Source organism: Podarcis bocagei (genome assembly GCF_964188305.1).
Source record: "Podarcis bocagei genome assembly, chromosome: 6".
NCBI classification, from domain to species: Eukaryota; Metazoa; Chordata; class Lepidosauria; order Squamata; family Lacertidae; genus Podarcis; species Podarcis bocagei.
In genome coordinates this window covers 90,586,010-90,601,565 of record NC_138130.1, presented here as the reverse complement: position 1 = coordinate 90,601,565, position 15,556 = coordinate 90,586,010, and the positions used below count along the sequence as shown (strand labels likewise).

Sequence of the window (15,556 nt, the reverse complement as noted above, 5' to 3'; positions counted from 1 at the left end):
CCTGTAGCTTTTAATCCACTGAGCCAACCATAGCCTCTAAGCTGTTTGAGAAACCGATTTTGCTGCCCGTAAATGCAAAAGCACAGTACATGACTCTACTCAGTTTCGGTGGTGGTGAAGACCTAACCCCCAAAGGACACTTGTGAAGGAGAGTAGGCTTGTGTTTTTTCCTTTTCCAAACCAATTTGGGTACAACCAGCCTCAACAGTGCCTGTAGGTGAACTGACAAGCCTCTTCCAATCAGTGTTAAGCCTCTGTCCTCCTTCCTTGTTAACTGACCAGCTACGCTTGCAGGCTGGTAAGTCAACCCCAAATGCATGAAGCGGTTAGGGGAACAAATAATAGACAGGCAAGAGACAGATGGGAAATAGTGAAAGAATAGTTTATTGTACAGCTTTATGTAGAGTGCAAGCCTAAGTTATGGTTGATTTTGAAAAGGTAGCGTGTCAGGATAGAGAAAGACACCATGACAAGAATTAAGGGCAGCTTTCCTCTGTAATTCAAAAGCTAGGAGAAACTTGATTGCATCAGAGGATGGCTTGCTCTCTTAAGGTGCGAAAACTCCCACGTTTATGCGAAGAGAACTTGATTCATATCTTTTCCGTTTCCTTACACTTAATATGCTTCTATTTACCAAGTGCAAACATGGGTGGGGCTTATGAACACCTTTGTCAAACACAGCAGGCACAGCCGAGCTGTTAAAGCGAACCAGAGCCTTAAGAATGTTAACACTGCACCCAAACTTTAGACTTTTACTCATCGCAATAAACCTGAGCGCATTAAGGAGTTGCACACTGAGAGTCTGTGCACTTGCTTTTCCCACTGTCCCTTAGCCTCGCCTTTCATACCCCCTTAACTGCTGCTGCCCTGCTGTACCTGATAAGAGCTGTGGTGGCACTTGGGTGACTTGGGGCTCACCTGGCGAGTAGATGATGAACATAATATAGGAATCACCTTATAGGATCAGACTAAAGAACCAGGTAGTCCAATGTTCTGTTTCCAAACTAATGCCACTAGGAAGCCCACAAAGCAAAAGGAAGGTTTGTTCCTGGATTATCACTGCTTCCATTCACATCTGAAGCCCAAACTTATAATAGATGCAGGAAGTTGACTCAAATCAAGTCAGGCCATTGGTCCATCTAGCTCAGTACTGCACACAGTGACTAGCAGCAGCTCCCAAAGGTTTCAGACAGGGGCCTCCTAGACCTACCTCGAGATGCTGGGGGTTGATCCTGGGACCTTTTGCACGCAAAAGAAGATTACCATTGAGCTATAGCCTTTCACACAGGTGACACAGTGGAAATGAACAGAGCAGAAACAACATCTATTCAGCTTACTGAAGAGGAAGAAAGCACACCTGTTCATTAAAGACCCCAACTTACTGTATGTCTGAATTAGAGGCCAAAGGCTTCCTACTCTTCATATTGCCCACAATCAAAAACTGGATGTGTCTCTGATCTGTAATTCATATATATCAAGGCTGCCCAACTCACCTATCCAAGCTAATATACAGGAAGGGTGCTCTGAGTGAACTCTGAACTCCTCTGAAGTATGCACTGGGCCATCATTCCATATACACTTAAGAGCAAATTCATTTTCCAAGTGTGGATCCTTGTGCAGCAGGCTTGGGAAAGGTCCGCGGTTTTCAGGAGGATAAAAAAAGATGAACAGGGCAGTGGGGAAGACACTAAAGTGAGCGAAACAAACCTGAAACAGCCCAATGAGGACTATGCATGCTCAGTAGCTATAGAATACTAGTTGGCTGTTGGAGTGGGGGAGCCCAGAAAATAGTATATGCATGTGAATCCTGGAAAAGGGCATTGCTGGAATCCTGAGCACGATCACTGCACACTTTAAGACTGTTTTGCAGACCCCACTTGCCAATAGTCTAACTGAAGCTGCTACCGAACAGTCAGTGTCAAGCTGATGAACTGAGCATTCATCAAATTCCCTGACTCCAAAATGGAAACAGACCCAACTGGGTATTACGTCATACAGAATGAGCAGAAGCCTCTGCATATCAGTCTTGTAAATGCTACAGAAATGGAAAACGGATATTGCTAGCAGTGTAAAGATATTTATTTCTTTTACCGCTCAGCCGGCTAAATGCAAGTCCATGAATTCTGGGTCTCCAGGATGCATAAACAATGATGGCCTGTTGGTTTTAGAGAGCTAATTTGTTACTGCCCTGTGTCCTGGGGGATGGGAATGTACCTGGTTTACAGCTGGTTTTAAACACTGTGCTGGGAAAGCAGTATGCATATTACAGCCTTTGGGCTTCTCACCATGTGGACCTTTCCTCTTTCAAAAAGAATTGAAGCCAAGCATTTTTCATACACTGGCACAATTCACCTGGGCATCACTGCGCATAAAATTTCATTTCCTGAATGAACACCCGGGTTATTCAGAGACTGTTTTTCATTTTAGATCATTAAGCTGAGCTGCCTGGTGTTCAAGAACACAGAAGAGATGACTTCCACTATAAAAATGTCCTTGGATGATTATTTTGATAATTAAAATGAACTATGAAAAAGAAATACACATTAACTTATTAGTATCCATAACAACATACAGGCACATTGATTGTCTTGCAGTAAAAAGAAAAACAGCTGGAACGCAGCATGATATTCAAATACTATCACCAGTCAAGGGAAAGCACGTTTGTAAGTAGATGCCTTTTTAAAAAAATGACATCAAGTCTTTTTTTTCGTCTTGGAAGTTTTCAGCACGTACCATGTACTTCTGAAGTTCAGAATATTGCTAAAAAAAAAAGAAAACAAAGTATCATTTTAACAGACCTAAATTAAAGGTGGAACTTTTTATGTTCCTTTTAAATTTCATTTGCACACTTATAAACCAATTAAAAAGTTACTGAAGCAATGTGCAGTAATAAAAAAAGATTAGAAACCCAGTAAACTAAAAGCAGCAAAACCATTTATACAGTTGTAGAATTATTATTCCACACAATGATTGGGCCACACTTCAGGGAAAGCCTTCTTAGAACAAATATGTATTTCAAAAGCCACCCAAATGTCAAAATGCTAGGTACTTCTCTCTTAGTAGTGCCCCAACTGAGGAGCGCAGTTTCTCGGCAGGGATGGATGTGGCAAGGTGTTCACTTAGGTAATCTGGTCCCAAAATGTTGAAATACTAAAAGCAAATCCTTGAATTGCACCTGGTAGCCCAGGCATAGGCAAACTCAGCCCTCCAGATGTTTTGGGACTACAATTCCCATCCTCCCTGACAACTGGTACTGTTAGCAAGGGATGATGGGACTTGTAGTCCCAAAAAACATCTGAAGGGCCGAGTTTGCCTATGCCTGTGGTAGCGTATTGGCAGCCAGTGCAGCTCCCTCAGCAGAAACCTTATACTGCATGTTGGCAGTGGGATGTCCCAGTCAACAACCCAGCTTCTATACTGGTTTCAGTATATTGGTTTCAGATCACTAATGAATTCCTCACTTTAACAGCAGCACAGTGCACAATTTTGATAGTAACATCTTCTTTCCATCACACAAGATTGCACCTGTCAAAATTATGCCTTGTATACAAGTGTGAAAGGGATGTAAGTCATGCTCTCTTGGAAACTTTATTGATGAGCCTCATGCAAGACAAATCCCACACCTGCCTATATTGATCTAAATATACCTTTTGCAATACCTGCTACAGCTGGTCTTAAAATTCTCCCAGAAAGGAGTAATCTTGACCCCTAGGAATTTTTTTCTTTTAATAATATAAAGCTATCTGCTATAGAAAGCTTTTTAAAAAGCAAACTGCTGTACTCTAGTCTTTAAATTTGCTGAAGTAGTGAAAGCAGCAGGATGGCATACTTTTAGCAGGTTAAATAAAGCCTAGCAAGGAGTCTGAACAAAGTGGCACAGTTGCCAGGATCAGAGAGGATGCAGCAACCTCTATGCAAGGCTCCCTCTCTCATTTTATCCTTTTGTTCACTGCCTAATCACAAAATGACACATTAACAATATTGGAAACAAGTCCAGAATCTTCTGTAGTCTTTTAAACAAAATCTCATTGGTTTAAAAACAGGGCTTGCTTTCTAGGATCATGGCATTGGGTAATTATTATGTTGGTAAATATATTCCCTGCAGAAATATGATCACATTAATCATTATAGGAGGTACAGCTGGACTAATTTCAAAGCAGGAGCTACTTTCAGTCAACTTTTCCTGAAACTGCACTTTATGAGCACTTAAATTTACCCTCTTACTTTCTTCACCCTCCACACCTGAATGGCCTACAGTTCTGTCCACAAAATACTAAGTGCTGTACTGATTATTAATTTCCCCTGCTTTCAAAGCAATAGAATTTATGTACGATCAGTTCTACTGTACCTGTTTAATCCAGCCTTCATTATTCTGCTGTGTGAAAACTCTGTACACTGTATCTTTGACTGGTGCATCCTGGAATCCATTGCTTGTCATTAGAGAGCAGCAATTCTGATACAGCTTGTATTTAAAATGTTTCAGGTTGTGATAAACTTCAGTACGGTTTCTACACACAATGCCAATCTGCAACGCCTGTATTATTAAAAGGAAAGCTCTTTTACTGGGCAGGTCTTGGGCAATAATGGGCAATGCAATAGTCTCATCAATTAAACAAGTAAGGTATGACAAAACCTGAGCAGGACATTTATCAATATCTAACTGAATCTAACTTCCACACTCGCCACTTTTCCAAAGGCATCACTGGCATAAATGAAAACCGACCCTTTTTTTCCACTGCTACCCTAAGAATGTCAATTCAGGAAGGCACAGAGGTGATCACTTGCTTTAATCAGTTCTAATACCAGTGCCACTGGGGCTGCGAAATGTTTGAAATAATAAATTAAAAGGATTAAATCTTTGTTGGTCTGCACTTATTACCTGTAATTCACAAAGCATACCCTGTTCAACACTAGCTGAATTGCAGGGGAATATTTTTTTTTTAAAAAAACACTGGTTATAGAACATAAACACTGCAAAGCCTAGGTTTATACAGTAGAACAGTCACACCAGTGTAAATCTAAAGAGTCACTCTGCTTGAGAAAGTTAGGGAATATGAAATTAGGAGCCCCACAGGTACACTAGCCCAGTTAAAACTGCACATATGTACAAGAGATATTGTCAACACACCACTGGAGTTTGACCGAATACTCTTGGAAGTATATAATTCTCACATTGCAAAATCAAAGCCTCTGGAGTGCACCAATATTCAGTTCTCATGCTTAGCTTATTTGTACAACTATCTAAGACTATCTACTTGGTTTATATATGAAGTCAGATAAACCATTGATCAGTTTACACATATAGTCAAACCAACCCAAGCACTGTCGATTTATAGGGAATTCTGAAGATCAAGGTTTAGGGATAATTTTTCACATATAAATAATAGGCCAAGTATACAAGTTACTGTTATACCATAAGCCTTGGTCTCTCTAACAGACAGAACTGTAGAGTTGGAACTCAGACCCTGAGGATCATCTCATCCAACCCCCTGCAATGCAAGGATATATAGCTGCCCCATATAGGGATCAAACCTGCAGCCTTGGCATTATCAGCGCCATGATCTAACCGCCTGAACTATCTTGTTGACACTATATATCTAGATCTAGATATACACACAGAGAAGATGAATCTAATTTAAAAAAAAATAAAATTACCCAAAAAATTATGTCAGGATTATTATTTGCAAGTATATTAATTAGCATATAGACATCAATTAATCTTAGTAAAGCTTGCTATATACTTCTTGATAGAATGTAGTTTTAAGGATATCATAATGATCAGCTTGTTCATAAACAAGCACTATAGAGGAAATTTCTCATAGCCATCTGGGATTTTCAAGTATTACCGTATTTTTCGCTCTATTGGACGCACCGGACCACAGGACGCACCTAGTTTTTAGAGGGGGAAATCAAGGAAAAAAATATTATCCTCCCCCCAGCCCCAAAGAGCAACGGACAGGCTGCATGCAGCCTGTCCACTTCTCCCAGAGCTTCTCCCAGAGCTTCTTCCCCCGGGTTCCCCCCCCCCCCAGCCCCAAAGAGCAAAGAAGCCAAGACAGCGCGCGGGATCCATAGCCGCGCAACCTCTCCAGCCAGGAGCTAAACCTCTCCAGTGCAGCTAAAGAAGACAAGGCAGCAAGCGCGATCCATCCCGCTCACTGCCTTGGCTTCTTCTTTAGCCTTGCGCAGCATCTTTAGTCTTGCACAACGGGATGGACTGTGCCCGCTGTCCACTGGGGCTGGACTAGATGACTCCTGGGGTTCCCTTTCAACCCTGCAATTCTATGACCTCGGAAGGTGTTTGGGGTCTCCACCACTGGAGGCTTTTAAGCAGCGGTTGGGGGACCATCTGCCTGGCGTTCTTTAGCTGTGATTCCTACATTGTGAGGGGGCTGGGCTAGATGACCCTTGGGTGGCCCTCCCAACTCTATACACTCCTACAGTTCTGCGGCAGGCTTCAAAGCAATCACGGAGGAAGGAATCCGCTGAAGCCTCCAGCAGCGAAGAGGATCCATGGTCCCCTTCCTTCCCTCCTCCGTGGTTGCTTTGAAGAAGGAAAGTGGGAGAGGAGCTGCTTACACGAGTGTAAGCTGCTCCCCTCCCACATTGCCGCTTCAAAGCAATCACGGAGGAGGGAATCCGCTGAAGCCTCCAGCAGCGAAGAGGATCCATGGTCCCCTTCCTTCCCTCCTCCGTGGTTGCTTTGAAGAAGGAAAGTGGGAGAGGAGCTGCTTACACGAGTGTAAGCTGCTCCCCTCCCACATTGCCGCTTCAAAGCAATCACGGAGGAGGGAATCCGCTGAAGCCTCCAGCAGCGAAGAGGATCCATGGTCCCCTTCCTTCCCTCCTCCGTGGTTGCTTTGAAGAAGGAAAGTGGGAGAAGAGCTGCTTACACGAGTGTAAGCTGCTCCCCTCCCACATTGCCGCTTCAAAGCAATCACGGAGGAGGGAATCCGCTGAAGCCTCCAGCAGCGAAGAGGATCCATGGTCCCCTTCCTTCCCTCCTCCGTGGTTGCTTTGAAGAAGGAAAGTGGGAGAAGAGCTGCTTACACGAGTGTAAGCTGCTCCCCTCCCACATTGCCGCTTCAAAGCAATCACGGAGGAGGGAATCCGCTGAAGCCTCCAGCAGCGAAGAGGATCCATGGTCCCCTTCCTTCCCTCCTCCGTGGTTGCTTTGAAGAAGGAAAGTGGGAGAAGAGCTGCTTACACGAGTGTAAGCTGCTCCCCTCCCACATTGCCGCTTCAAAGCAATCACGGAGGAGGGAATCCGCTGAAGCCTCCAGCAGCGAAGAGGATCCATGGTCCCCTTCCTTCCCTCCTCCGTGGTTGCTTTGAAGAAGGAAAGTGGGAGAGGAGCTGCTTACACGAGTGTAAGCTGCTCCCCTCCCACATTGCCGCTTCAAAGCAATCACGGAGGAGGGAATCCGCTGAAGCCTCGAGCAGCGAAGAGGATCCATGGTCCCCTTCCTTCCCTCCTCCGTGGTTGCTTTGAAGAAGGAAAGTGGGAGAAGAGCTGCTTACACGAGTGTAAGCTGCTCCCCTCCCACATTGCCGCTTCAAAGGGAGCCCGGGAGTCCCCCACCTCCCGCAGAAGCCGTGCGCTCTTTAAAGGGGCTGTGCGACTTCTCCTGGCTTTTCTGGGAGGTGGGGGGATTCCCCCACCTCGTAGAAAAGCCCGTAGGAGCCGCGCAGCCTTTAAAGAGGGTGCCGCTCTTGGGGGCTTTTTCCCCAGGAGGGAGAAGGGACTGCTGCAGCCAGTCAGTCCCTTCTCCCTCCTGGAGAAAAGCCCGCAAGAGCGCACAAAGCTTCTGTGCGGCTCTTGAGGGCTTTTCCCGCCTGCCTCCCCCCTGCATTCGCTCCATAGGACGCACACACATTTTCCCTTGCTTTTTAGGAGGGAAAAAGTGCGTCCTATGGTGCGAAAAATACGGTATATACTTAGCCACTAATACAAGCAACAGAAATCTTTGAAACCACTGCCTAAAACCCATTACCCAAAAGTAGACTAAAAAAAAGCATGAGGCTAAAAGATATTAACATCAACATCTCACAAAAAAAAATATGTAATGCATTTTAACTTTTTGGTTCTTAGCAGTTTTGTAGCCTAGGAACAAAATTTACCTGCTTGTCATCTGACATGAAGTCGTCTACTTGCATTGTCTCACGATCGTATGATTTCCCTGTCAGAATCACTGTGAACCTACAGTGCCTCTGCAGTTCACAGGCCTGACAGGAACGGTCCTCTCCAATTCCCGCAACTATGCGGATGTCAGGATAACTATCCACCCGTTTCTGGAAAAAAGATATCCGGTTGGAAATTTTGCTGGTCACTTGTTCCACAGAATCAACTATTGCAATTCAACAATACTAAACATTCATATATTTATCTGTTTAATTTCAACTGCTTGGTTAAGGACCACAGAGCTCTTAATTTCTAGAGTAGGCTCAGTTAGGTCATTGCCCCCTCACCCCCTGCGAGGAAGTGACGTGTTCCTTCTCTTCCTTTCCTCATTCTCTTCCTTCACAATGTGAGCCATGGAAGGAGGATGTGCAACATTGTTCTAGTTCTACCCAATAATATTTTTGTCTGCAATTTCCATTGCTGCCACATAGTACAATGCATAACTGATACCTTAAATCTGTAAGTAAAAAAATTACAAACTTATTTCAGTGTGTTGTCTATTAACTGCACAGACGGGCGGAAGGAAGTCTGCTGCTGCACACAGCTGACACAGGATAAAGAAAAGGTTTAAAGGTAAAGATACCCCTGACCATTAGCTCCAGTTATGGCCGACTCTGGGGTTGCGGCGCTCGTCTCGCTTTATTGGCCGAGGGAGCCGGCGTACAGCTTCCGGGTCATGTGGCCAGCATGACTAAGCCGCTTCTGGCAAACCAGAGCAGCACATGGAAACGCCGCTTACCTTCCCGCCGGAGCAGTACTTGACATGCTTTTGAACTGCTAGGTTGGCAACAGCTAAGACCAAGCAACGGGAGCTCACCCCGTTGCGGGGATTCAAACTGCCGACCTTCCGATTGGCAAGCCCTAGGCTCAGTGGTTTTCCCCATCGGAGAGTCTGCTAAGCCCTGCACTTTGAATACAGGTTTGCAGTCATATTCCTTTGTTTGTTTGTTAACCCACATACATGGGTCTATAGAGAAGTAGATATAATTAATACATCCTCTTCCAATTCCCATCAGTTTTCAGTCCAGTGTTCCAGCCTGTCAGTATCACTTTGATGCTATCTTCTATAACATGGTGTTAGCTATCCCAATCAGCTTCAAGCCATCTGCACATCGGAAAGGCACCACCTCATCAGAGTCATTTATAAGAACATTGAACAATACCCCAATACCGTATATTTTTCTGTCCAGCGACTTCTCGTCACTAAATTGTCAAGACGAGGTCGAACAAAATCATTGTCGAAGAAGCGAAGGGAAGTCAACATTTCTTTTGCATACTTCTTTTGTCTTCTCCCCTCTGTTGGAAAGAGAAGGAAATCAAATTATCATATGCTTGGTTAGTTTCACAAAGCTACATATAGTAACACACTTATTTGCTTCAATAATAATTTTAAAAGGTGATTAAAAAGCCTTTTGATTAAGAAAATCCACATTTGCTTACCATATAATGACATCAAAAAGTTATTGTCAACTGCATTAATGAGAAACGCCTTTACAACTCTTTGGAAATGGACAAAATGATCAACGTGGGCCACTGTAAGAAATAAAAATATCAGTATGGTTGTCAGACTGATGATTTACATGAGTTACCTACATGGAAAAAATAATGTTTGGTGGGGCTCTAATAAATATTGTATTGTGACACTACATAAATGATGTTTACAGGATTTTTATTTTAACCTTACAGTATGGAAAGCACTTCTGCAGCAATGTGCCTGTCATAGCTTGCTTTTTCTTTTGTGACTGGCTCTTGTCTTCCTCAGAGTTTTCTTGTTCCAGCTCCTCCTCCTCCTCAACTATGAAATCTTTCATGCTGTCAACCTCAGATGCATCACTGATTTCAGCAGGTGTGAGAGATGAATGGGAAGAATCATCTTCTATTATCACATCCTCTTCAGAATCCTAGTGACATTAAGAAGCAGAGGCTTATTTGAATCCTTTATTTAAATTCATTTGTGTTACCATATTATTATTAATAACTAACTTTCCATATTGCCCATCATTCAAGGATCACAGGGCAGTTTAGAATATAAACACACAAAATTATATAACATAATAACAAACAAAAAAATACCAACCCCAGTTTAAAAGGCCATAATTGTTTAATCAGCCAAAGGCTTGGGAGAAGAACATTTTCACCCAGCGCCTCAAGATACGTAATGAAGGAGTGAGGCAAGCCTCCCTGGTGAGAGCATTCCACAAACGGTATGCCAGTGCAAAAAAGGCTGGTTCTCATGTTGCCACCTTCCCGACCTCTTGCAGAGGGGGCACACAAAGAAGGGCATCAGAGGATGAGTGCAGGGTCCAGATCATTTCATATATTTGCAGTTGAAATTATTCAACCCTCATTTCAAATCAGGCTTATTAACAAAATTTAGAGACTTTCAGCTTTCTGCAATGAGCAAATCAAACAAAATTAATTGAAAGAGCTCAACACTACACATGCTTCAAGTGGTTTCAAGCATATTTTATACACACACACTTTTAAAAGCACTGGCAAACCACTCCCAAACACCCATTACCACCCAAGGTAGGGTAATAGACCATGGCTACTTTCAACAATTGAACTGGCATCACTGCCTTGATGTAAAAAGGTGCCTGTACAATTTCAGATAACTTGTCCTAGCTTGGGAAGTAGAGAGAAGCCAAAATGCAAGGCAGTCACCTTCCTGTTTTCAGTAAAGTTGTTGCCATAACAATACCAGAGCCAAGTCAAGATTATTTCTGGTTCAGGGACTGGGCCTAGTAGTATACTGTAAGTAGCAGCAGTTCCTTTTTACTTTTAGCATTTTCCAATGAAAGTTCTCACGAGCACCAAATCTGCACGAAAACAGCAAGCACCACGATACATTCTGCAAATGAATAAAAAATGTACCTCATGACATTCACTGAGGCCGGAAGCTCGAGTAGATCGCCGTTGGGACAGTTCCTGCAGTTTCATTAGCCTGCCTTGTTTTTTCTTTGCTTCTTTTTCTGCAGGTGATGTGTGTTCAGTGGACAAGTCGTTCTCATCGATTATGCAACTGCGTTTGGCAATCACTTTTCTAACAATGTCGCTATTGTCACTATCGTCGCTGTCATACAGCACGGTTCTCCGAGATCTCTTGCGTTTCCCAAGGTTGATGCTTTCTTCATCTACGTCCTCTCCTGCTGAACAATCACCACCTGTCTCAACATCTGGAAGGCCACCTGTGTTCACCGAAGTTTCATCTTTATCCTCATTGTGTATGGGTTCACCTTTCTCTCTCTCATCTGAATCATCATCTGAACTGGTTTCAAGTTCTTTTTCTGATGCTGATGTAATTTCATCACTCTCTTCCTCGCTATCAAACAATATACATCTTCCCTTAGTTCGCTGCCAGTCAATCCGAGATTTGGCTACCGGTTCTTTTGCTCTTGCATTTCTCCTCGTTTCATATCTTCTGTTTTCGGAATTTGGTTCCATAAGGACTTACTAAGAAATCAAATCAAAATGTAGTTGTGAATTCAGGGAACTGCAGGCTTGGATAATAAATCCCCCCTCCCGCAAAAATAGAAAGTGGGATTCTCCTAACCTGAGACTTAAATTTAACAAGTTAAATTGTGGGGAAGTTGAAAAATCTCTTCTGTTTTATCTTGCACAGGCAGTGGAACCTTATAAGCAACATTTTAAATTAATACCATCACAGCTGACCTATACTGCTGTAAATCTCTGTAAAGTGAGCTCACTTGCATCAGATTCCTCTTTCTCCACACCAAGTGAAATCAGCTAGCAAATATTTGAAAACACACGACCACAAAATTAAGGAAGAGATAAGGGTGAAAGTGCCGAGAAGCCTGTTTCAGTTAATGCAAATCTTCTATTTTAAGAAGTCCATACAGCTCAAAGTGAAAGTTCTGAATCAGCTGCTGTGGTGGCATTTCCTGCCAGAAACGGACAATGATTAGAGAAATTAATTAATTAAAAAATCTAATTAAAAACAATTTTAAAAATTAAATTGATTACAAAACAGAAAATGGCTGATACCTCCCCACACTCATTGTCACTCTCCTGCTTTGTACCTCTCCATGCTTCATTGGGCTAAGTAATTATTAAGCGTGAGCTCCTAAATATCAAAATAAATACAATTTTTAAAAATAAAAAACCTGTTCTTTTGAAATCAGCTGAATGTTGGAAGATTCAGGAAAGACAGAAGAAAATCCTTCTCTTAGTAGCGCATAAACTATGGAACCTGACCCTATAGGAGGCAGTGATGGCCAGTAACTTGGATGGCTTTGAATGAGGATCGGAAAATAATAATAGGATTATAAGGCTATCAGTGGCTACTAGCTACAATGTCCATGTTCTGCCTCTGCTGTCAGAGAAACTATGCCTCCGATTGCCAGTTGCTGGAAATCACAGGAACAGAGAGTGCTGTTTCACTCAGTTCCCACTTCCAGGTTTCCCACGCATTTGGTTGGCCACTGTGAGAACAGGATGCTGGGAAAGATGGGTCATTGGCCTGATCCAGCAACTCTTCTTTCGTTCTTAATCCCTGCAACCACCATTCAGCTGATCCAACAACCAATGTGTTTCCTTTTAAAGTTCAGCTCAATTCTTACTTCAAACTCTCAAAATAAAACAGGGGCAATAGACATTCGGTAACAAATGACACGAGGAATAAAAGAAACTGAGCATAAATTTTAAAATAATTAATTACAGCACACGTACCAAGGCCCAAACCTTTCCAGAAGGCCTTCACTCAACTTAGAGGCCTTACATACAATTGTAAAAAAGTGAGGCAACGTTTATGGATTCTCAGCAGTGACAGAGAACTCTGCACACGTTCGGAGGCAACCTTTTCCCTGTTAATATACCTTTGTGTCCTACTCCAGGGAGTTCAAATTAAGGCCTGCAGACAGGCTATCTGAACCCTTACAACCATTATTCCAGCTCAACCTTCATTACTACTCTATCTAGAACCCAGCCAGAATCCCACTTCTTTAAATAAATGACCTTGCTTTCAAAACAATTATTTTCCCATTGTGTTTGTTTGATTTATACACAACTTCTCAAAACGGATGGTTTATTTTTATACATGTATTAATGCAAACTGCTTTGTGAGACTCGCTTGGTAAGCCCTAACGGGTCGTGGTCAGGTTTTTAGCTTGGCCTGGCCGTGCCTTTTGCATTTTTTTAAAAAAGAGCATTAATATACTCTTGCCTTTCCCACCATTTTCAGTTCCCCAGGGCAGCTCACAACCAAAATGCAAAGCATCTGTAACAAGCAAAAAATAAAATTACATCAAAAAAGAAGCAAAAAAGAAGTCCTTCCTCCCTGTTCATCCTAGATTCCTACACTTTTTAAGCAGAGGTTGGATGGCCATCTGTCATCGATGCTTTAGTTGAGATTCCTGTATTTCAGGGGGCTGGACTAGATGATCCTTGAGGTCCCTTCCAACTCTATGATTCTAAGATTCCTGTTGACAAGCCTACCTAGATTGCTTAGAAAGCTGAGCGGATTGTAATCTGCTTTAGGATGTTAACTTTTTCTGTGTGTTTTAAAACATTTATCCTTTTCTTATCTCTTAAATTTCTATACAGCCCTTCTTTAGAGGAACACAGGGCAGATTAGGGACACAAGGGGTTGTAAGATGTAAGGTTGCAAATTTCTGCTGGTTTCACTTGCTTTTGTCTTCTGGAAACCTCTTTTGAGGTTTTGTTTTTTAAAAAAAACCAAGCGGTGGAATAACTATATGAAAAAACAATAAGGGAATCTGTGGGGAGTGGAGTAAGGAAGTGCCGGCCATTGGAGCTTTCCTCAGCTTTCACCACATGCTCAGAGGCACTCCTGGCCATGGCTGCCTTTAAAACTACAGACGCCACCTTGAAGGCAGTAATAATAATAATAATAATAATAATAATAATAATAATAATAATAATAATAATAATAATAATAATAATTTATTTATACCACGCCCATCTGGCTGGGTTTCCCCAGCCATTCTGGGTGGCTTCCAACAGAATATTAAAATACAAGTCTATTATAAAAGCTCCCCCTAAACAGGGCTGCCTTCAGATGTCTTTCTTTTTCCTTTCTCCTCCTGTGATGAGGCCTCATTTTAACATTTTACTGTCTCAATATTTTAATGTTGTATTTTAATCTTGTTTTTAAGTTGTATTCATTCAACTTGTTTTCATTATTGCTTGTTAGCCGCCCTGAGCCCCGCCTTGGCTGGGGAGGGCGGAGTATATATAAAAATATTATTATTATTATTATTATTATTATTATTATTATTATTATTATTATTATTATTATTAAAAGTCTGGCAGTTGTTTTTCTCTTTGACATTTGGTGGGTCTTTATTAATTTCTCTGTGCCTGGTTTCGGTTTCGTTTAAAGCAAATGCACACTGAGCTGAGGTTCCCCTTCCCAGCGCCCTCAGCCAGACAGTTCCCGCCAGAGTCCGCCCTCGAATTCCCGCGCTCTGGAGCAACGGACTTGGCACGCGCGGCGCGGCGCGACCCCTCCCCTATCTTTTTCCTGCGCGCGCCCTTTTCCTCTCTCTCTCTCTTACCTGAGAGGCGCCAAAGCTGCGCGCACATACGAACAGGAGAGGAGGCGGGGCCCTAAAAAGCCCCGCCCACCGCCACAAACTGCGTGTTATTTTTTTATTTATTCTTTTGGTCCCGCCTCCTACGCTGCGGCCCGCGATTGGCCGCACTTCCCTGCCGGGATCGGCCGCTCCCTGCCCCATCTCCTCACGTTTTTATTTTGCGCGCTGACGCGCAGCCCATTTTCGCCTCTCCCGCTCGCGTTCCTTTTCCCGCTCCCCGCCATAGAGTTGATAATGGTAGAGACGCGCACATACACGCAGTGATTAAGCTTCCGGGTTCACACTGGAAACCATTTCCCCCCTGGGTTTTTTTGGGGGGGTGTTTGTGTGCGGCGGTAACATTGCAAACAACGGGGAACATGCACGGGTGTGCCCCCTCCCCTTTGAAGAATAAATATAAAAGGTAGCACCCAAACTAGGAAAGGGGGATAGTGTTTCAGGGTTTACTTCATATTATTATCGATTATTGATTAAATTTGTATACCGCCCTTCATCTGTAGATCTCAAGGCGGTTCAAAACATCACATTACAAAAAAACAAACCACAAAACAGATAATAATACGGAGCAATAATAATAATATGCTTTCAAAGCACAATATGCAGAAATTTTAGCCATCCATTCCTAAATTTGCATGGTACCTGAACTGTAGCTAGAAAACGGAGGGCGCAAATTCCGTGCAAATCAGTGCCCTATTGGGGGAATTATGTACTTCCTCTTCTTTCTTGTTTTGGCAATGCACAAGAGATCGCCTTGAATTTGGCACTCACTGGCGGTGCATTTATTTATTTATTTTTCATT

At 42.8% G+C, this 15,556-nt stretch overlaps 1 protein-coding gene across 3 annotated transcripts; it reads right to left on the bottom strand.

The window, feature by feature from the left end:
- Positions 1-363: 363 nt before the first annotated feature.
- Positions 364-14,874, bottom strand: CCDC82 (coiled-coil domain containing 82). Of its 3 annotated transcripts, XM_081196978.1 has the most exons (9): positions 13,157-13,485; positions 11,953-12,084; positions 11,057-11,635; positions 9,867-10,083; positions 9,623-9,715; positions 9,354-9,478; positions 8,122-8,292; positions 4,349-4,534; positions 364-2,760 (listed from the first exon to the last, which is right to left on the bottom strand). In XM_081196978.1, exons 3-9 carry the CDS (start codon positions 11,624-11,626, stop codon positions 2,680-2,682), a joined length of 1,443 nt encoding a protein of 480 aa, XP_081053104.1. In that variant the 5' UTR covers positions 11,627-11,635; positions 11,953-12,084; positions 13,157-13,485; the 3' UTR covers positions 364-2,679. The 3 variants fall into 3 exon arrangements, with proteins under 3 accessions (XP_081053104.1, XP_081053102.1, XP_081053103.1); XM_081196976.1 differs by lacking the exons at positions 11,953-12,084; positions 13,157-13,485 and adding an exon at positions 14,719-14,874; XM_081196977.1 differs by lacking the exon at positions 13,157-13,485 and having other exon boundaries at positions 11,953-12,354.
- Between the last annotated feature and the right edge of the window lie 682 nt (positions 14,875-15,556).